The sequence below is a fragment of the Dendropsophus ebraccatus genome, chromosome 10 (assembly GCF_027789765.1).
Source record: "Dendropsophus ebraccatus isolate aDenEbr1 chromosome 10, aDenEbr1.pat, whole genome shotgun sequence".
Taxonomy (NCBI): domain Eukaryota; kingdom Metazoa; phylum Chordata; class Amphibia; order Anura; family Hylidae; genus Dendropsophus; species Dendropsophus ebraccatus.
In genome coordinates, this window is record NC_091463.1 from 36530606 (window position 1) to 36553981 (window position 23376).

At 42.0% G+C, this 23376-nt stretch overlaps 1 protein-coding gene across 3 annotated transcripts in view; it reads right to left on the reverse strand.

Annotated features, from left to right (window-relative positions):
• Positions 1–23376, reverse strand: part of LOC138766232 (relaxin receptor 1-like) — a 194877-nt gene that overhangs the window by 43201 nt on the left and 128300 nt on the right. For all 3 annotated transcript variants that reach the window (XM_069943654.1, XM_069943656.1, XM_069943655.1), the window contains exons 3-10: positions 16725–16820; positions 15414–15519; positions 14718–14789; positions 8975–9046; positions 7461–7532; positions 4668–4739; positions 4049–4123; positions 3355–3420 (exon numbers count right to left, since the gene is read on the reverse strand). In XM_069943654.1, the coding sequence (XP_069799755.1) occupies positions 3355–3420; positions 4049–4123; positions 4668–4739; positions 7461–7532; positions 8975–9046; positions 14718–14789; positions 15414–15519; positions 16725–16820 (631 nt within the window). The remainder of the gene's footprint in view (positions 1–3354; positions 3421–4048; positions 4124–4667; positions 4740–7460; positions 7533–8974; positions 9047–14717; positions 14790–15413; positions 15520–16724; positions 16821–23376) is intronic.

Sequence of the window (23376 nt, forward strand, 5' to 3'; positions counted from 1 at the left end):
AATTTATAACAGTTTCCCCATAAATCAGATTTAGCTGTGTTGGTGGTTTTCTATCATTCAACATGTCCCAGAGTAGATGTCGGATACTCAACTCAAAAAACCAATGCCTAAAGGGTAACAAAACATTTTCTAGGCTACCTATTATATTAAAGTATACATTTTTGACCCAGTTTAAAAAACATTTTTATTTGCATCAAACCATAATTTAATAGAAAGCATGACTTTACAACCTGTCATAGATCTATGTTAGCTGTAGCTGAAGATAGAAAACTACATTTCCCATCATGCATCTCCCTGACTGGTCCATTTGCATACTCGCCCCCTTAGCTTTCTTTCCTGCACACTGCTGTCATTACTATTGCACAGTAAACACAGGCTTTTTTTTTTTTTTTACTGATTTTGTATCACATCACCCCAGTATGTATTACTATACTACCAGCTGATGATGTAGCAGAACTGATGCATGCATTGTGTGGCAACTGTTTACCGGGCATCTGTGATGTAGGTTTAGATCTCTGCTTTCTGACTGTGAATGAAAACATTCTAGTACATCCAGACTCTAAGAACATCTATAACACTTACAATATACAGAGCTGTGACACAAAGACGGGTGTCCTGCATTCACTGACAGCAAGCAGAGATAGAACTATAACGCTTAATATTACAGAAACCTAGGCTCAGGGACATATGTAAGTCTATGGAAGCAGCACAGGTGCATAGAGATGATGCAGACAATGTCTCCTGGGGGTCAGGTTACCAAGTCAATAGACAGCTAACCTGGCCCCAGAGAGGAGATCACATGTCCCGTGACTACAAAGGGAGGGAGGAAGAGGGAGCTAAGCGTGATTAGAGTGGACGAAGGGTAGAGGATTTTAGACATCCAGAGCCGATAAGAATGAGATAAAAAACTGGAAAAGGGTGCTAGATGGGTGGTATTGGGAAGGGGGATTGTTTAGAATATTGTTTTTGTTACCCAGATAACCACTTTAACACCTCAACCCTGAAATGTTTCCCCACACAGGTGGAGTCCTCAGGTGTCTAGGGCTGCTCCTCAATTGATCTCTGCTGATTGTTCCATTGCTGTTTTCTGGGTGCAGAATATTCATTTTGGGTTTCAGTGTTTGCATCCCAGCTGCTACAGTTCATCTTCTCCTTTTCCTTCTGCGAGAGTCTGACCTACTTCTGTAATGATGCAGTTGTCATCTTTTAATATAACTACATTTCCTTGTTTTGTGAGTTTCTTTACTAACAATAAGTTTCAAAGCTAAAATATGAGCCTGTCCTTTGCTGATATCTTTCCGGTTTGTGTTGGGGAGACTTGACAGTGGAAGTAATTATCTCCTATTCCTTCTAAAGTTACTGACCAAACTTTTTCTGATTTGTTTTCAAGCCAGATGGCTTCAACGTCTATAATCCACAAATGTATTACTGATGGATCTGTACTCATATTAAACAAAACCTCAATATATGTAGTGTCATTTTCTTATTTTGCATTGGCCACTTTCAAATGCACTGTATCTGCAAGTTGCTATGTGAGCCAAAAGGAAACTAACAGCAGCAAGATCACAACAAGAAGGATGTTACACAAAAGCAGCCCTAGTCTAAGGCCTTATGCACACGTTCAGTATTTTTTTCTGGTCCTGAAACAACCCGTAAGAAATTGCGGATTGGACATCCGTATTCCATCCGTATTCCATCCGTATTCCATCCGTATTTCCGTAATTCCATTTTTTTACTACTCATTGCTTTTCAATGCACTTCATCCGGATTTTTTTGCGGAAATACGGATGCCAACATGTTACAATCCGTAAACAATCCGTAACCAATTGATTTCAATGAGAGGATCCGCAAAAAAAAAATGGGTCCGCACCCGGTCCGCACTAGGACATGTCCTTTTTTTTTACGGATTGATTTTCATCCATTTCTGCTACTGATCGTGTGAATAGCCCAATAGACTTCAATGTGCACTAACTCGGATCCGGAAATACGGATCCGTAAATTACGGAACGTGTGAATAAGGCCTAAGCAGTAAAGTGCTGAAAATCAGTCCACCAGCAAGAGACTTTACCAGCACTACAACTCCCAGCAGACATAGATATCAGGTCCTAAATCCATATATGATCAATTCAGTGGTGCTCGCTTTGGTTATAGAAGAGTCCATGTGTGAATAAATAAAGAAATATATGTCCAGTGGCTCTAACCATAAAATTTGACCTTTATTTAATTGATTTGAGAAAGCAATGGGAACCGCAAAGCGTCCATTGCCTGAGGCTGTGAAGAGAGGTGTCTCCATGTTCCTGTGTTGTATGTCTTTTGGATATTCAATAAAGATCAATTTTATGGTGAATGCCACTGGACATTAACTTTCTTTATTTAAAGTGCTGACAATGGTGATAACGAAAGGGAGGCAGAGGAAGGAGGTCACATTCAGGAAGAAGCTACGTGGACCTTGTAAAAACACAATTATTTACCCAAGTCAAAGCTATCCAGAATAGATCGGACCTTTTGAAGCACAGCATGAATTCTCTGGAGGACACTAACAGGTTGCATGCACACAGCCCAGTTTGGATGCTCTACCACATTAGCGATTCAGATGGGAACCAAAACGTACTTGTGTAGGATTACTCTCAACTATACAGTTTAAGGCTATGTTAACACTACGTAAAAGTACGGCAGTTGTTGCCCTGTTAGTTCACACAGTGAAGCGAGCGGCTCCGGCTGATCCGGTCACGGAACGGCCGGTTGTTCACGTTGTGTGAACATAGCCTAATAAAGGAAGAGACAGATATTAATCATAATGGATTGATGATATTTGTCTAAAGAATTGATTAAAGGTGAACTATCAAGAGATATGTCTAACCTGCTTATATGTCCCTATTGCACAGGAGATGCCAAGGACTAAGATATGTCTCTTACCTTCCTCCTCTGCACCGTTCCAGTGCAGTTAGTTGTGTGCTCCATGGTCCGGCGAGACCATTAGGAGCACTGTCTGCCCCCATAGCACCCCTATAATCTGCCCCTGGCTGGCCCACCCCTCTCTAATGATAATGAATGGAGCAGGCCAGCCGGAGCGGGGCCCAATTGGCACTGTGGGCTGTGGGGTGGGCAGTGCTCCTATCGGGTGCCCTAGTGCTCCCAATGGTCTCACCGGACCATGGAGCATCATACTTACTGCACCAGAACGGCACAGAGGAGAAAGGTAAGACACATACCTTCCTCCTTGCCATCTCCTGTGCAATAGGGACATATCAGCAGGTTAAAGTCATCTAACATGCTGATAGTTCCCCTTTAAGCATCTATTAAGCATAAGAAGCATTAAAACGGCAGGTTTATGGTAACTATGGTTCTACTCACAGGACAGTTATACACTCTTGAAAGACGGATTCACGGATGGTATGCATCTGATTTCCCTCTAGGTCCCTAAGAACAAGAAAACAATAACTATATATATATTTTTTTGTGATCACAGAGTATATGTCAATCACATTGTCTGACCACCTTCAGCTTCCTGCACTCAGAGCCTGCTGGGCAGCATTGGAAAACAGAGTGGTAGGCAACCCATTGGATACCAGGTGCTTAATCCCACCACTACTGTAAACCACCAGGAAATATTACCTCTAGACCACCAGGAAATTTACCCCTAGACCTCAAAAGGTAATTATTAGCCCAATAATTGGGGTGGGGGTGATTAACACCTTTATCACCATAAACCACTAGTAAAACTAACCCCTAGAGTACCACAAAAGCAATACTCTTTCACTTCCTTCACAAAAACAAATCCTTCACCCCCACTATCCCAGCAGGTATAGTTATTAGCTCACCCTATTATACAGTAAAAATATTAGAGTATATGTTGTTTATCAATGTTTTCTGCAGTTGTAAACTCTGTAGTAGTGCTTATCCCTAGTCTAGTAGTGCTTCTAATGACTCTTATAAAGCCTGATACCCCATTTGCTCCCCCCCCCCATCAAGTGTCCTATTCATAGTGATATTTACTACTATTTTTATCAATATCTATGTATACCTATTTATTACAATTGCTACTCACAGCCAGTTTAGACGAGGCATTTCGGAGCATAACGAATTCTCTGGAATCTCAGTAATAGAATTATTCAGCATGTACCTGAAGGAGAACAAAAACAAGTATTATCCTATTGGTCTTAATCAGTTTATGAATCAATCTACAACTTAGTAATAAATATATTAATTCAATTGGTGAAGTTTTTTTTCTGTTCTATTGAATAAGAAAAAGCAGCCAAAAAAAAAATCTAAGCGTTAAACTCATATTACTTTAATTTAAGAACTGTTCACTCTGTAAGGAATAAAAGTAATCAAAGTTATGCAGGGTATTTAATTTGTCAACTTTACAGATGGAATTTATTATTCCCTGCGCCAGCTCACAGGGACGTAATTTCAAAAGCCTCATTTTCTGCAAAAAAAAAAACTTTTAAGCAAAGTCAGACCCATGGACCCATTAATTGAAATGAATTGGGTCACTTTTACCAATTTGTAGCGTCTATGGATGTGTCAAAGGGTGTATTGAAATCAATGGGTGCTATGCTGTCCACCATTACGGATCTGAATATGTATATTCCTGATGTGTGAAAAGGGCCTTAGTCTGATATTCAGTCATAATTACGTATTATGTATAAGTAAAAAAGACTTACAAGAAATACAAAGAATTTAGACCCCTAAAAGCTCCAGGCAATATCTTAGCAACTCTGTTATTATCTAATATCCTGTAAAAAAAAAAAAACATAAGGAAACATTAGAAGATGATAAAGTGGCTTTAAACATCTTTGATGGCTATGGCAATGAGGAGATCATTTGATTGCGGAATAATAAATAATAATGTTCCTATAGGACATAATTAATTCCAATCAATAATCAATGCTAGTTTTTAGTCTGTCTTACAAGCAATGGATTATATTCTTGTTATTTAGAATAAAGAAAACTTTCTACACCAAAATAACAGTGCATAACACAACACAAAATGTGATATTGTCATATAGGGTCCTGATCCTCTGCTGGTTATTGTTAACCCTTTGTCATCAGGTAAGCAGAAGAATAATAATGGTGGTTGGAGAGGTTTGTGATCAGGCGTGAGATATAGAGGGTCTGTTACATTGTCTAAAAAAAACTAAAGGTGAGAGAGCGCTACCATGTTTTCAGATTTTTCCTTCTGTACACATGGGGAGGAATTTATCAAGACCCCAGTGTACCTGTGCACAGATTCTTGCACCATTTTTGCCAGAAAACTGCAGCCCTTTTCTGGTGTATGCCAATTAAAACTTTGATAAATTTCCCCCATGGTGTTTAACTTTGTGATTCTGGAAGATAATAATAATAATAATAATAATAATAATAATAATAATAATAATAATAATAAATTTATGTATATAGCACTAACATATTCCACAGCACTTTATGACAGGTTCTGTCACCTCACATAAGACCAGTGACGGTCTTTGGCATCAAGCACCCCAAGCGATCGCTTGGGGCCCCCAACATCCAGGGGGGCCCCCACGCCCCGCTCTTGTGCTCAAGACCGCTGGACAGGGCCGCTGCTGTAACTATGAGCACTCGTAATGAGCGCTCATAGTTACATGCAGCAGCACTGACAGGGTGGGAGACATTGGCTCTCTTCCTGTCAGTCACTCTTGTGACTCTTTCCCTGCGGTCACAAGTGGCAGCTTTGTCCTTGTGGTGTCGGTGCTGCAGTGACATCACTGGAGCTTCGGCGCCAGGACAAGGGGAGTGCGGCCTCTTGTGATCGTAGGGAAAACCCTTCCTGCGGCCACAAGAGTGAAGAGAAGAGGAGACGCCCGGACCCAGGTGAGTATAAGTGTGTGTTTTATTGTGTTATATACTATATGGGAGGGGGAGCACACAGGGGTCTGTTTAACTGGGGGAGCGCACATCGAGGGTCTATTTAAATGGGGGGAGCACACAGGGGGGTCTATATAAATGGGGGGAGCACACAGGGGGGGCTATATAACAGGGGGAACACACAGGGGGGCTATAGACTACTGGGGCTTCACAGAGGGGTCTATATACTACTGGGGGCAGCACACAGGGGGTCTATAACTACTTGGGGCAGCAGAATGGGGTCTATATACAACTTGGAGAGCACACAGGAGGTCTATATCCAAGTGGGGGAGCACACAGGGGGGCTATATACTACTGAGGGAGCACACAGGGGGCTATATACTACTGGGGAGCACACAGGGGGTCTATATACTACTGGGGGAACATACAGGGGGTCTATATACTACTTGTGAGGCACACAGGTGGTCTATATATAACTGGAAGAGCCCACAGGGGTCTGTATACTACTGGGGCAGCACACAAGGAGTCTATATAATACTGGTGGCACACAGGGGGTCTATATACCACTGGGGGAACCACACAGGGGGTTTATATACTACTGGGAGCACACAGCGGTCTATATCCAAGTGGGGGAGCACACAGGAGATCTATATCCAAGTGGGGGAGCACACAGGGGGGCTAAATACCCCTGAGGGAGCACACAGGGGGCCTATATACTAGTGGGGGAGCACACAGGGGTATATACAACTGGGGGCAGCACACAGGGGGTCTATATACAACTGGGGCAGCACACAGGAGGTCTATATACTTCTGGGGGAGCACACGGGGGGCTATATATATCTGGGGGAACACACAGGGGTCTATTTACTACTGGGGGGAGCAAACAAGGGGTATATACTGCTGGGGGCAGGACACAAGGGGTATATACTATTGGGGGCAGCACACAAGGATATATTACTGGCGGTAGCGCACAAGGGGTATATACTACTGGGGGCAACACACAGCGGTCTATTGTTTTGGAACGCGTGTCGAGGGGGGGGCAAACATACCTTCGCTTGGGGCCCCAGAAATGCCAAGACCGCCCCTGCATAAGACCATAGTTATGCTACTGTAAGTGTGCCTCCCTCCAATGGATGTGTAGTGTGTGATCCATTTCCTATAATCCTGTCACCTTCCTAACCTAAATTTTCTATTGGGCTGATAGAAAGTGGAACTCTGACTAGAATCCAGTCATCTAGGGATGGATAGTTGGACTTGGTTGTAGTGATTGCTTCTAAACTTTGAGACGCCTCAAAACACTCTTCTAGCAGAAGCTATCTGAGGAAAGGTAATGTGACCAAAGTTCAATGCATTCTTTACACTGTAGCTCACCAATGGTGGCAGTAATAAGCAATACAATATAATAAAACAGCCCTGTTTTCAGCCTAAAATATGAATAATGGATACCATAACAACTGAACTCTGTATCTTCTCAAGTCTGCTTTAAATAAAATACTGGTAATACAACTGACTGGTCTATAGAATCAAGAATAATAGTTAATGCAGTTTTACGGTAGGTTGTCATAAAACTTTGCTATGAAAGCTCTGAAGATGGGAATAAGGTCAATATAAATATCCTGTTACCAACTTACAGCCATTCCAATGAGTGAAGATCTTGGAACACATCAGCCTTCAGAATCTTTAGTCGATTGTCACTAAGGAAGCTAATGAACAAAGACAGTGGTTAGTGAGGCCAAGTAAGGGTATGTTCATATGTTATATTCTGCATGGGTATGTTACAAATAGCAGGAACCTTCAAGCTATTCTCTCCTCACTATCCTCTCCTTATCTATCAGTCTACTTGAGACAATTTATTGATGACATTTTCTCAGGATAAATATCCAATTGTTGGGAAACTGACATTTGGAAACATGGCAAACAGCTGATTGCCGGAGCAGTGGCTCTGGAACATAGAATAAAACATCACCAACTGCAGCTTACTGGCTAAATAGGTGTCCTGCCCCAGTCAGTGATTGGTCGAGCAGGCAGTCCCTTCTTCAGTGCACTACAGGAACAATGAAATGAGGATTAGCAGATGTCTGAAGCATTAAGGTGGCAGCTGCGGACACCATGGGAGGTGAGCATTTTTTTACACCACCTCTAGCCATATTAAAAGACAATGGGGGACATTTATGAAACGTCCACCTGAGACGTACACCAGGGAAAAGGTGCAGATTTGCCCCTTCTTCCTGGTGTATGCCTGTTGTATGCCCCGCTTACCCGATGGGCAGGCTGGGGGAGCTTGGGGGCGTGACAAAGCAGTGAGAAGGCGTGGCTTCCTTCCGTGGCTCATTTATTATGATTTACGCCTGCTCGCAGGCATAAATCATGATCCAAATCTACACCTGCTGGAAGCTGGTGTAGAATTAGTACGTTGGGCGCCCGTCCGGATTCACTAAGAGGCGTGTGCCTTTTAGTGAATCCTGACGGGGAAAAGGGTGTGGGGCCTAATATAAGACCGGCGTACTTGTACACCGGTCTTCATAAATCCCCCCCAATGTCTTTATGTATTATTAAAAACACCATCAAAAACACCTGTAAAACACTGCTTGTTAAAGCCCAACAGTAAGATATAAAATTCACGCTAAACACTGCGTTTTATTTATGGTGTTTGTCATCGCATGTGGTACCTTTAGTCCATGTGTTGTTGTTTTTTTGAAAGGCAGCATGTTGTATTTTTTTTTTTTGTGTCTATTCAAATGTTTTCTATAGTGTTTGAAACCATATAGAAATGCATGTTAAAAATTAGCTACATAAAAAAATAACTTACTGCTCAGAAAATTCATGGCAATTTTGACAAAATGGGCAAAATGAGTCTAAAACACTGTGGTTATGAAAGGGTAAATGACACAGACTTAAAATAGGTTCAGCTTACTTCTACTTTCTAAAGATAAATGTGATTCATGTAAGACTTCCGAGCCGTACCAGCTCAGGATGACTGACAGGATGATTGGCTGTCTTTTTAGCATCGTCTTTGTGCCGTCTTATAAATGAGCGCCGCTAATTACGCAGCTATTTAACTCTTTGTTACATATGAAATCCTTTAAATATTGTTCTTTAATACTCGGGTGTTAAATAGAAAGCCACGAGGTATCTTGTCACTTACAGCATCTTTAGGTTGAAGAGTCCTGAGAATGTTAGGTGTGAGACAGATCGCAGCCTGTTGTTTTGCAGCAGTCTGTTGGTACAAGGACATAGAGAGTGAACATTGCTATTTTGTTTGCAAATGAAATAGAATTACAGGAATGCTTTAGGCGGCATAACACAAGCTTCTTACGTGAGAACATCGAGGTCAGGTCATCTGCATTGCGGATTGGGCTTGTTTTTGTGAGACTTGTTTTTTTTAATTGGAGAAGGGGGCTAGACCAGTAACTGTAAAATGGTGTTGTCTTTTGGGGTGGTGTAGGGATCTAAAATCAGTGTCTGACAACGTGTAATCTTAAGGGCAAATATAATTACAGAATTTAATTCTGCAAGCAGACATAAGGAGCTGTGATACTAGGTCAGCGCTATTGTGCCAGTCCTACTCTTTTTATATCCCACAACACATCCTTGGCTATAGTTCATCTGGATACCAGTTGTACCCTAAATATTTTAAGGGGTGATATGCATAAATCCCAAAGGGCAGCCAGATGAGCAGCATTTCATCTACTTATTTCACGTACCCCCCGAAGGTATCACACACAAGACGGCTCTGTCCTGCTTTTTCTGCTTCTTATATAAAGGTAAATGAAAACTATGTCACCATTACTGCTTATTTAAAAGCATTACTAGTAGAGATGAGCGAACCTCGAGCATGCTCGAACCCATCCGAACCCGATTGTTCGGCATTTGATTAGCTGGGGCTGCTGAAGTTGGATAAAGCTCTAAGGTTATGTGGAAAACATGGATACAGCCAATGACTATATTCATGTTTTCCACATAGCCTTAGGGCTTTATCCAAGTTCAGCAGCCACCGCTAATCAAATGCCGAACAATTGGGTTCGGATGGACTCGAGCATGCTCCAGGTTCGCTCATCTCTAATTACTAGCAAATAAACTGAATATAGTGAATGTTAAAGCATATTTGTTGTTTTTTAGAATACTTTTAAAAACCTGCATAGTTTTGTTAGATAAACCTTTCAGAGAGGTGACACTGTCACTACTGGTATTGAGATTTAGAAACCCTCCTTCAGGGGTGTAACTACCACTATAGCAGCCATAGTGGTTGCTATGGAACCCACCACATCAATTTTCAGCACCAGGTTGACAGCTTAGGGTCAGTCGGTAAGGAAGGGGGCCCAATCAAAAGTTTGCTATGGGGCCCAGCCATTTCTAGTTACGCCCCTGGCCTCCTTCATGGTGCACAGCTATTTCCCATTTTCTACATTTAGAGGGACCAGAGCTGAGCTGTTTTTTAGTAGTATACACACACACACACACACACACGTTCTTCCTTTTTTTTACTTGTCTGCCCTGTCCCAAGACATAACAGCACTCCTCTTTGCTATGCTATTACATAGTGTTGGTGAAAGCGCACTAGATGAAACAGGCTAGTACTGATGATTTACATAGTACTATAGATGGCGTTGGTGGGGATAAGAGATTACTGTTGCACTGGCTTTACAAGGTGCTATATTAGCAGAAATGAAAGAAAGGGTTGCACTAAGCACTGAACTGCTGTTGACATGAGAAAATAGGGGCAAGGGGTATTACACTGTTGCAATGTGAACATACAGTAGTAAGCCGGGGTGTAGGTAGCATTCATAGAACCCCATAACAAAAAACTAGTCGGGCCCCCCCACACGAACACTGTGAACTGTATTGTATATAGTTTTGTGTATATAGCCTGTTGTGTGTCACATTGTGTAGTATATAGTCTCTTCTACACTTATCTTAAAGCCCTCTATATGGTCCACAATGAGAAGTGAGATGTGATTTTAAAATCTACAGTGCAGGTCAGATTCCATGAAAATGTCCACATGTAGTGCATTGCTGAGGAGGTTAGCTGTGCCAATCTACAGCTCTTGTATGGGCTGACATTTATGTGTCCTATATGGGCTGACATTTATGTGTCCTATATGGGCTGACATTTATGTGTCCTATATGGGCTGACATTTATGGTATAGGCAGACAGGACCAAAATTACTGCAGAACTACAATACAACATCACTGTACAGGTTTGTCATGCTTGATCTCATACTGAAAGTATGTAAAATCAGGGGGTACCTCATATACAGTGTTTCATCTAAGGAAAAGAGTGAAGAGGAACCTGGGGTCCTTCTAGTGCTTATACAGAAAAAGGCAACAGGACTATAGAGACTGATGTTGTCCTGACCTGCTATTAGATGTCTATACAGGATAGAATGCAATGAAGAACAGGCTTCTCCCTCCCTCCCCCGCCCTGTCTGCAGCAGAGGGGCACCCTGAAAAGAGATAACAGAACTACCGGCTCACGGCTGCCCTGATCTGTTATACAGAGGAGACTGACCTTTGACATCTTGCCTCCTCACCCCTGCTGATTGCCAGGAACTTACTGGTAAAGTAGCTCCTATGGAGGCAAGTACCGTGCTTTGTTACACTGTCTAATATCTGCTGCCCCCTGCAGGATGGAGGGAGTGCTGCCTGAGCCAAAACTCTTTGGCTTAAAGGGGTATTCCAAGGAAATCAACTTTTAGGGGGAAAGTAGGAGATTGCGGGGGGCAGGGTGTAGTCCAACCCCTGTACCCCCTCCAATCTCTGTATCAGGCCCCTTGGCTTCTGTATTATGAATAGAGCAGCAGGTACAGCACGTGACCCATGGCTCTATTCATTACTATGGAGCGGCGGAAAGAGCCAAGAATGCTGGAAGAGAGCTGTACTCGTCTCTTTCCATCGCTCCATAGGAATGTATAGAGCCATGGGTCATGTGCCGTACCTGCTGCTATATTCATAATACAGAAGCCAGGGGGATTTTTTTGGAATACCTCTTTAGGCTGGGTTCACAATACGTGTGTTTTCTATAAATCACGGCCGTTGTACGTGTATAAATGTAATCCCGGCCATAGCGTATACACATAGTATACGCTCCGGCCGGGATTCTAACCGTGTCAGGTTTGTGCGGCTGCTATTAATTGAATAGCGGCCACACAAAACATATCAGTTCACACATTGGAGCACGCGGCTCCAATTCATCATAAATGAATATCATCCGGTCGTTACTGCAGTACCGCCCGGGATGATCTTCAGTAACACTGACTGTTCTGCCACCCGTCCGGATCACAGAACAGCCGGTGATTTACAATGTGTGAACATGGCCTTAAATAAAAACATTTAAAAACGGCAACTTTTCTACCTGGCTGCCACCTAGGTGCAGCCAGGGCTTGCAAAAAAATGTGTGAAAATATTTTATATGTATATAAATATATGCAAAAATATTTTAGAAATTCCTCCTAAGTTTAAATACCTGTGTTTTGTTAATGTTTTTTGAATCAGTTGATCCAAAATCACCCCCCCCCCCAAATAAATAAATAAATAAAAATAAAGAAATAATGAAACAAATACATTTTTATGCATGAGCAAGAAAATAAATATTGAAGGTCTATTAAAGAAAAACAAACTGACTGAACGGATGCCATACATGAAGCATGCCGTGTTTTTTTTTTTTTTTTTTTTTTTTGTTAAAGAAATTTTGAAAAAAAATAAGGCCAAAAAAAAAAACCCTGGGAAAGTTTTCCAAAAAATGTTATGTGAGAAACCACCCTTAGGCTATGTTCACACACCGTCATAATGATGGCCTTTTAACAGCAAATAATGCCCATTATTTCAAACCTACATCCGTCATTTTGACGATGTGTGAACATAGCTTTGTGCTGCAGATTTGATGAAGTTGATTTAACCAATGTAATTAAATAGCTGAAATCTGCACATGTAAACATACCCTTTTGGAATGTCATTTGCAAAGTGGAAATTGTGCTTGCAATTTGAAAAAAGTCTCCTAAATGGCCGATAATACTTTGAGCCCTATTATCAGAGGAATGGGCAGCCAAACACAGTGGCTCTAGACAAGTGAAAGGAGTGTGGAGGGATGCTTCGGCCATGAAGTGGAATGAGGATTCCGCCTCAGGTGGCAGATTCTGAGGTCCTGAGGGGGCGACACAATCCTACCCTGTCATTTTAGTTCAGTAATTTCTGACGTAACCAAAATGACAGCAGCCGCCTGGCAGCTGTTACAGGATCCAGGAATTGAGTGTGGGTCCTGGCTGCCGTATCTGAAAAACCAAGCAAACAGTGGAGGATACACAACTGTCTCACTTTGTTCCCTGCCATGCGGCCTCCACTGTCTGCTGCCTTAGCATCAGGTCTGGAAGGAGGGGCAAAGGATTCAGCATGGCAGCCTGCAGAGGTCAAACACAGTTTCCTCTGTGTCCTGTACCCTCTCCTCTGTGTGTCCTGTGCCCCCCTCCACTGTGTCCTGTACCCCCTCCTCTGTGTGTCCTGTGCCCCCTTCTCTGTGTGTCCTATGTCCCCCTCCTCTGTGTCTCCTGTGCCCCCCTCCTGTGTGTCCTGTGCCCAGCTCTTCTGTGTTATGTGCCCCCCTCCTCTGGGTGTCCTGTGCCCCCTCTTCTCTGTGTCATGTACCCCCTCTCCTGCATGTACCATGCACCCCTCCTCTGCATGTCCTGTGCTCCCTCCTCTTTGTGTTCTGTGCCCTCTCCTCTCTGTGTCCTGTACCCCCTCCTCTGCATCTCCTGTGCCCCCTCCTCTGTGTCTCCTGTGCCCCCTCCTCAGTGCGTCCTGTGCCCCCTCCTCTGTGTGTCCTGTGCCCCCTCCTCTGTGTGTCCTGTGCCCCCTCCTCTGTGTGTCCTGTGCCCTGCTCTGCTGTGTTCTGTGCCCCCCTTCTGTTTGTGTATTGTGCCATGAGGTACTATAATAATAATAATAATAATAATAAAAATAATAATTTTTATTTATATAGCGCCAACAGATTCCGCAGCACTATACAATTCTGGGGGTACATACATAGACAAAAATAGACATTACAGAGATCTACATATAAGGCACAGAGTCTGGGGGAATGCTGGTCACACAGCTGGTACATGTGTTTTTGTAAACTTTATTCACTGCTGGTACATGTATGTATGCGGTACATTCATAGCTTATACAGTATATACCTATGTGTGCAGTATAATTGAGCCATCAAAACTGAAGGGTCACAGTGTAGTCAGAGGTCAGCAACTGACAATTCTTCAGAACCTTTGACGATACTCTGATCCTTTTGTTTTGATGTCAGAAGGATATGAGAATACATGTAACTTTTTCCTCTATACTATTGGGGATAGTTCCATCATTCCAAACTATTCAAACTATCTTTTTTTTCTCTTTGCCCAGGCTCTTTGTTATTGCTCACAACAGGGAGGAAGGAGGAGGGAGATGATGCTTCAGATTCTTTCTCTCTATGAGATTAGTTGCTGTGAGTGAGGAAAAACTCTGCCCAGAAAATACCTAAATGGCCACTGTCATGACCAATAAATAAAATCAGCTTAAATCAGCTGTGGAGGTGATATACTACATCTTTGCATTTTGCTTGACTTTTTTTGGCCTGTTTTCTATATGAAATACAATGCTATAAATTTAGCCTCTAGGTGTCTCAATTACTGGAAAACTACAGTTGCGGCTCCAACACTAAGGCCATTTGGTCTTTTGTAACAGCAAAAAGAGACTAAATGCAGGAAGTGATGTGATGAATCTTTTTCCATAGCTAAGGATGCATCTTTTCACATAGCTCACTTTTTATCCTGTTTTAAGTTCTACATGGCAGAATATGATCAGCGTGTGAAGAAAGTGTGTGTTTTTAAATACAGTGGTTTTATAGTTTTATGCTCACTTACAGTTTCTCCAAGTCTTGGTATAAATGAAAAACACCATCAGGCAAAGATTTGATTTTATTGTCCTTTAGATCACTAAAGAAATACAGACAAATTAGAATCATAACAAATGACAAATTCTTATATGTATCACATGTCAGGTCACGTCAATATGCATCATGGCCCATAGGAAGCTGCAGAGAGTCAATTGTTGAATGCTGCAGTCTTTAAAAAATTACTAAGCACCAAACCAGGTTTAGCTTTTATAATGAGAAATTCTATCTCTACTAGAGATTAGTGTAGCAGGCTTTTTTAAGGTTCATACAAAGCCGAACCATCAGCTTTTAAATCCCGCTGTCTGCCCATTCTGTGGAGAAGGTGGATACATCTCAAGGACCACCTATAAAACATGGATACAGCCATATGCCATAGGCTGTATCCATGTTTTCAAGATGGTCCTTGGGATGTATCCACCTTCTCCATGGTGCAGGCAGGCATCAGGATTCAAAAGCTGATGGTTCGGCTTTGTATGAATCCTACCAAGGCCCGTTTCTTGGATATAGACCGCTTTTAGAAAAAATTGTAACTCAGGAACGACAGCAGCTAGAAAGCTAGCTCTTTGGACATACTGGAACATCCAAGCGCTCCCAAAGCCATCATAAGAGCATATCACCACAACATTGTAAAAGTCATTTCTGAATGGCTCCACTTTATACTTACAGAGCTGTCACATTTACAGACACTGGAGGCACAAACTGTAATTCCTGACTTGAGCAGTTCACAATCCGCTTCTTACATTCGCAGTTCTGAGGGTAAATATCCAGCTCTATAAGGATACAAGGAAAACATTTCAACAAACTCTTAAAGCATGGTGGCAACCTGACTACTGTCCAATATTTACATATAGTGCACTGCAGTTCAGACTGACTAAGGTCTTGGCCCTCTGCAATAAAGGAGTGATCCCCTTTATCAACCACCATATAAAACAACGGTGATGGAGAGGAAGTAGTCTGAACTGCTGGGCAGCCAGGGCCTATTTACCACTAGGCACCCATGGTCCGGTGCCTAGGGCAGCATCTTGCAGGGGGGCAGCACCAGGGACCAGGGGGAAGAAATAAATTTAATTAATTTTTTTTTTTTTAGTCTCCCACCTCCCGTTCAGACTTGCCAGTAAATCTGGTATTTTTTCAAGGGGGGGAGGAGGCGGAGGGTATGGTGGTATTGTCAGGTCTGGTGTGGCTGTTTTAAATGTGACCCCTGGAGCTATTACCTACCAATCTACCAATCCTGTGGTGAAAATGTTTATGTTTAGGCAGTTAAAGACCATGAAAATAGCGATTCAGACAATGTTTATACATGTAGAGAAATGCATTTGGCCGAAATTACGCTCCCATTCCCTCATGATGCTAACTGGTGCGGGAAGATGGGGCGTCTTCAGGTTTAGTGCCTAGGGCAGCAGCAGCTATTAATACGGCCCTGTGGGCAGCAATGGTCTCGCTACAAACTAATATAGTTATATATAATTTTAGACACTTCCCTGCTGGGTCTGACAAAATGGCTGTGTCTTTGAGTGGTGGGCACTGCTTTGGTAAAAGGGGGCATGGTCTAAAGGCAAAAATATTCCAAAATTTTCAGTATGCCAATTAATAGTTGGTCTAATCTTATACTTGACAGACTAGACATTCTTCCGATACACCATATTTATTCAACAGGCTGATACATGTTGATAAATTTGCACATTTTAAACCATTTTAGTAAATTTCCCCCATTGCCTTTAAAAAACATTTATCTTATCCATCTGAAATATTAATCTTTTTGACTTTGTCATTGTTAACTCATTCTGGCCACACTTTTATACAATATACAAAGGCCCAAAAATGTTACCAGTCATAGTAATGAATCTCCTCTAGTACCCCTGGGGCACAGTCTTCTACAGGGTTACACTCTTATAACATTACCCTCTTGTGATTTTTCTTTAGTGTATAACTCAGAAGCATAGCCAAAGAGATCATTCATCCTTTGTTAACCTACCACATTCATATTCATGTATCTCTTCATCCTGGCTGGCTTGACTTCCTCTGGCACTCTGGATGGTATCAAAGAGCTTGGGCCAACCACTGTTATCCACTGTGAGAGATAATGAATAGTTAACATAGTCCATACTGACAAACACTAGCCCGCATGATCATGTTTCTTATAATTTTCTACTATTAGACAAATCAGCTTTTGCAATATAATAATTTGTTATATTGGTCTTGCTTATTTTAAGCTTATCTTTTACTATGTTTTAAGCTTGTTGAGATCTGAAGACGTGCTGCCTTTTTATCACACACTGTGAAATGACATTTTATAATTTATTGCTAAATAAACATTTCATCTAAGACCTCTGAAGAAGCTACGGTATGAAGTCAGCGATTTAGACTGAAATTAGAAAATTGTCAGCAGGGTAATACCCTATGCACTATCCAGCTACCCCCTAAGATTTCAGTTTTTATAAACCCTATTGGTAACTCACTTATCCTATTATTGGTAATTTATAATATGATATTGTTCTATTCTCAGTAAATTATAATATGATACATGTTTTTTGATAACCCAACTGTAATGAACCTAGATTCACGGGATAAATGCACTCAAGATGGTAAAGAGTGGCTACCAAGTTGAACACCACCACTCTACCTGGCAGAAGCTAAGGCTACCCTTTTCACCAGGCAGCATGCACTTGGCTGACAGGAACCCAAATTTCCTCTGCGGAGTCAGGTGAAAGACTAATAATGACAGGGAAAAAAGGTTTGAAGCAAACCTAGAAGCCAGGTTAGCTACAAGACCAGTAATACCAACATGTTTACAATGTAAATTATTTTCAATGTAATAATGGTCCCCACTACAGTCAATGGAAAATTAGCTGGCAGTGCACACATAGTAGAGAAAAACTAACTTAATTGAGAAAAGGTGTAAAAAAATGAACGTGATCATTATTTTTGACCTTTTTTTTTCACCTGTTGACACATTGTTTTATTTTCACTTACTGACGTATTGAATGTAAGCCTGTGGAGTGCATCAGAGGCTTCTTATCGACATAGTCATTGGGGTATACACCTAAAGAAGGTCTTGCAGGGAACTTTTTAAATAATGTTTACTGACCTTTTGAAAGGATGTGTTTATTATTTGACTGATATTAGTGTTGGACAGAAAGGTCAATTGACCGATATAAAGTCACCCAGAGCAGCAGCAGCTACAATCCATATTTTGTATTGATAAGACATAGTAATGCTAAGGCAGTTGTGTGTACATTGATGAATTTTTTTATGACATAAATCAGAAATAACAATAACAATCTTATAACTTTTATTTCCAGATAGATGGATATGCATGCACCTCTATGACATCTTGACCTTCTGTTCTAGTAGTTGCTAACATGATCATATAGTTGCTATCATGCAAAAATAATACTGCATATATTAGGCTATGTTCACACAGCATATAAACAGTCGTTGTTTCGAGTATGAAAGAATGCATTGGAAATTGCATTGAAGTCTATAGGCAACGACCAGAAATAATTGACATGATCATCATTTTGACGACCTTATCAAACAGGCGTTGTTCAATATATTGTGTAAACATTTACTAATGCTGGCATTGACTACGATGCAATCCATTTCACTATAAAAAGAACAGTCATTGTTTTAATTGAAAACAACCGACATTCTTGTCATAAAATGTACATTGTGTAAACATAGCCTTAAAGGTATATAAGCAGTAGAATGGAGTGCACTCACAGGAACAGTGCTAGGAGTGCCAGCAATGGAGACTGGATCCACGTCTTACTTAAAGATATATAGATATACACCTTAAAGTGACAGTGATTACAGAGCTGGAGGCTAAATAAATAACAGTATAAGCATTCAGAACATAGCCTTGATTCCTGTGTCTATCTTTTTTCAGTATTGAGAAGAATGACTTGGGAACAGAAACAGGTTTAGAGATTTAGGCTTTGTTCAAGAGACCGGCGGTCTCAGAAGAGATCATCCCGGCCGGTACTGCAGTACTGGCCAGATGATCTTTAGCGTTGCTGAGTTCTGAGGCCGGTGCATCTGTGCACCGACATCAGAACTCCCCACTGCACACAATGGAGCGTGTGGCCGGAGCCACATGCTCCATTGTGTGAACTGACAGGGTTTCTGTCAGTTTACACAATGGTCAGTTTCTTGCTGCGCCACTAGGGATCCCGGTTGGGGTGTATACTATGTGTATACACTCCAGCCGGGATTCCCTCAGCCTTCAGCACAACGTAAGTTCTGTACTAATCTGCAGAACTTACGTTGTGTTAACATGGCCTTATACTGTATTTTTACTCAGGTCTCACCTTTCGACAAAAATAAAGGTATGACCCATTGTATAAAGAGGAGAAGAGGGGGGTGGGGGCGGTAGAGAAGTGCCCAAGAACAAGGCAACCGGGCACAGAATTAAGAAAAAAAAGAGGAATATGAAAAAAAAAAGGTGGAGAAAAGGTAAGAAAAACAGCATCTTGCTTCCAGGGACTGGATAAAAAAAATGGGTGGAATCGAAACATTGCAATCCTAATCATCTCACCTTTTTTTTTTTTTGGAGTGGCAGTGGAAACCAATGCAAACACAGGGAAAACACTAGAGATGAGCGAACCTGCCGAGGTTCGGGTTGTATGAACTTGAACTCTCTGCTTCTGACTGCCGCTGTCTGCCCGCTCCGTGGAGAGGGTGGATACAGCTAGAGGGCCGCCTGGAAAACTGGGATACAGCCATAGCCATAGGCTGTATCCCAGTTTTCTGGGCGGTCCTTCGGCTGTATCCACCCTCTCCACGGAGCGGGCAGACAGCGGCAGTCAGAGAGTTCAGGTTTATACAACCCGAACCTCGGCAGGTTCGCTCATCTCTAGAAAACATATAAATGTCATGCAGGTATTGTCATGGTTAGAAAAAAACAAACACCCAAAGACCCCTATGCTGCAAGGCATTGATACTAACCACTTTGCTGTATGAGCTTATGCACAAAAATTGTGCATTATCTTAGAAGACAAACGGGTCATCATGTATAGTATTAGGCTAGGTTCACACTACGTATATGTCCGGCCGCATATTTTTCGCGGCCGGACATATACGTACAAAACTCCGGCCGGGACTTTACGCAAGTTGCGGCCGGATACGTACGGACCGCGAACTTACGCCCGTAGCGTACTTACGCTTCCCGAGCGCTCTTCGTAGCGATCTGACAGCGGTCTTTTACTTCGAAATCTTCGCCTAGCCCCGGACACCCCACAGAACCTTTTGGATCGGAACAAAAAGCTGGCAAAATGAAGAAATCACCACTACGTACGGGACCGCATGTTACGCTACGGGCGTAAGTTACGGCATTTCCGTCCGGAAACAATGGTCTGGATTATTTTTTACGGCGCCGCATACGGTCCGGGCGTAAGTTCATACGTAGTGTGAACTGTGCGCCCGTAGATCGGATACTTTCCATTGTACGCAAACTACGTAAGTTTCCGGCCACTTATTCACGAAACGCGATACGGCCGGAAACTTACGTAGTGTGAACGTAGCCCCCAAATGTATGTTTGTTCATGCAAAGTAAAGGTAAAAATTTGGGTATGCTTCCTATAACATGTCTTTCCTTTCTCTAGTCTTTTACTATATATAAGCTGCATAAATAAACCATATGTAAAGTAAGACTCTTTGGCAATCCTTCATGATACCTGTAGTAAATCAGCTTGTGCTAGACAAGAAAAGGATTGACTTTTTTTTTCTATTTAACCCCTTAAGGACCGGGCCTGAAATGGCCTTAAGGACCGGAGCAAATTTTATGAATTTGACCAGTGTCACTTTATTCATTAATTACTTCGGGATGCTTTTACCTATCCGGCTGATTCTGAGATTGTTTTCTCGTGACATATTGTACTTCACATTTCTTGTAAATTGGAGTCGATACTTATAACGAATCTTTATGAAAAAACCCAAAATAGCGTGAAAAATTGTGAAAAAATGCATTTTTCCAACTTTAAAACTTTTCTGCTTATACAGAAAATGGTTATACCACATAAATTATATATTAAATAGCATTAGCAACATGTCTACTTTATGTTGGCGGCATTTATTAAACTATATTTCATTATTTTTAGACAATAGGAAGCTTAAAACATTAGCAGCAAATTTCCAAATTTTCAGTCAAATTTCAAAATCAGATATTTTTAGGGAACTGTTCAGGTTTAAAGTGTATTTGAGGGGACTGTATGTTAGAAAGCCCCACAAAGCACCCCATTTCAGAAACTGCACCCCCCAAACTCTGCAAAAGCACATCCAGAAAGTTTTTTAACCCTTTAGGGGAGTCACAGAAATAAAAGCTAAGTGTGTAAGAAATTTGAAAATTTTAATTTTCTGTGCAGAGATTTTATTGTAATCCAATATTTTTCATAATTATAAACCTATTACCAGAGAAATGCACCCCAATATTGATTGCCCCGTTTCTGCAGTTTATAGAAATACCCCATATGTGGCCCTATTGCGCTATTTGACGCAACCACAAGCCTCAGATATAAGGGAGCGCCTAGTGAATTTCAATGGCTCCGTTATATTTGGTCATTTTTGACTGTACCACTTCAGGTTGGCAGAGGCTCTGGGGTGCCAAAACCTAAAAAACACCCCTAAAGGGACACCATTTAGAAAACTACACCCCTCAAGGAATGTAACAAGGGGTGCGGTGAGGATCTGGACCCCACAGGTGCTTCACAGATTTTCCAAACAATATGGCTTGAAAAAAGACTAAAGTATTTTTTACACTAAAATGTTGTTCTAGCCTTCAATTTTTCATTTTCACAAAGGGATAAAAGGAAAAAAAAAACACAAAACATGTAGCACAGTTTCTCCCGAGTACGGAAATACCCCACATGTGGACATAAAGTGCCAAGCGGGCGCAGGACGAGCCTCCAAAGGGAAGGAGCGCCAATTGGCTTTTGGAAGCTGAATTTCACTGGAAGGGATTTCAAGCGCCATGTCGCATTTACAGAGCCCTCGTGCTGCCAAGACACTGGAAACCCCCCACAAGTGACCCCATTCTGGAAACTACACCCCTCAAGGAATCTAACAAGGGGTGCAGTGAGCATATGGACCCCACTGGTGACGGGCACAAATGTGGAAAAATGTGACGTGAAAGTGAAAATTTTCATTTTTTTCACTTTCATGGCACAAATGTGCCCGTCATCCAGGGGTCCATATCCTCACTGCACCCCTTGTTAGATTCCTTGAGGGGTGTAGTTTCCAGAATGGGGTCACTTGTGGGGGGTTTCCAGTGTTTTGGCAGCACAAGGGCTCTGTAAATGCGACATGGCGTTCATCATCCATTCTAGCCAAATCCAACCTCTAAAATCCAAATGGCTCTCCTTCCCTTCGGAGGCTTGCCCTGCGCCCACATGGCGCTTTATGTCCAGATGTGGGGTATTTACGGACTCGGGGGAAATTGCTCTACACATTTTGTGTGTTTTTTTCTCTTTTAACCCCTTGTGAAAATGATAAATTCAAGGCTAGACCAACATTATAGTGTAAAAAATTTAATATTTCATTTTCACGCCACATTGTTCCACATTTGTGCCCGTCACCAGTGGGGTCCATATGCTGACTACACCCCTTGTTACATTCCTTGAGGGGTGTAGTTTCCATAATAGGGTCACTTGTGGGGGGTTTAACTGTCTTGGCAACACAGAGGCCTTTTGAATGCAACATGGCCCCTCGAAATCCATTCCATCCAAATCCAGCCTTCAAATGGCGCACCTTCCCTTTGGAGGCTTACCCTGCACCCGCATGGCGCTTTATGTCCACATGTGCGGTATTTCCGTACTCAGGGGAAATTGCTCTACACATTGTGTTTTTTTTTATCTTTTAACCCCTTGTGAAAATGAAAAAATCAAGACAAGATCAATGATTTAGAGTAAAAATTAAAAAAAAATTACACTAAATGTTGGTCTAGCCTTGATTTTTTTCCATTTCCACAAGGGGTTAAAAAAGAAAATGAACACAAAACGTGTAGGGTAGTTTCCCCTGAGTACGAAAATACCCCACATGTGGACATAATTTGCCATATGGGCACAGGGCAAGCCACCAAAGGGACAGAGCGCCATTTAGAGGCTGGAATGGGGGATGGAGGCCATGTCACAATTGCAAAGCTCCTGTGCTGCCAGAACAGTAGAAACCCCCGACAAGTGACCCAATTCTGGAAACTACACCCCATAAGGAATCTAACAAGGGATGCAGTGAGCATATGGACCCCACTAGTGATGGGCACATGTGTAGAACATGTGCCGTGAAAATAAAAAATACCATTTTTTCATTTTCACGTCCCAAATGTGGCCGTCACCAGGGGGCCATATACCCGCTGCCCCACTTGTTAGATTCCTTATGGGGTGTAGTTTCCAGAATGGGGTCACTTGTGGGGGGTTTCTACTGTCCTGGCCGCACAGAGGCTTTGTAATTGCATCATGGTATCCTCTAATGGGAATGGCGGCCATACCTACTTAGCTGGGGAAAAGGGACAATTCTAATTTATTTGGGGGTATTAGGCCAATTATTAGTTTATAAGGTTGAAAATGACAGGTGTCCATCAAACTCAACCTGTGTTGATCCAGAGGAAGGCAAAAACCCCTCGTGAGGCAGACGAC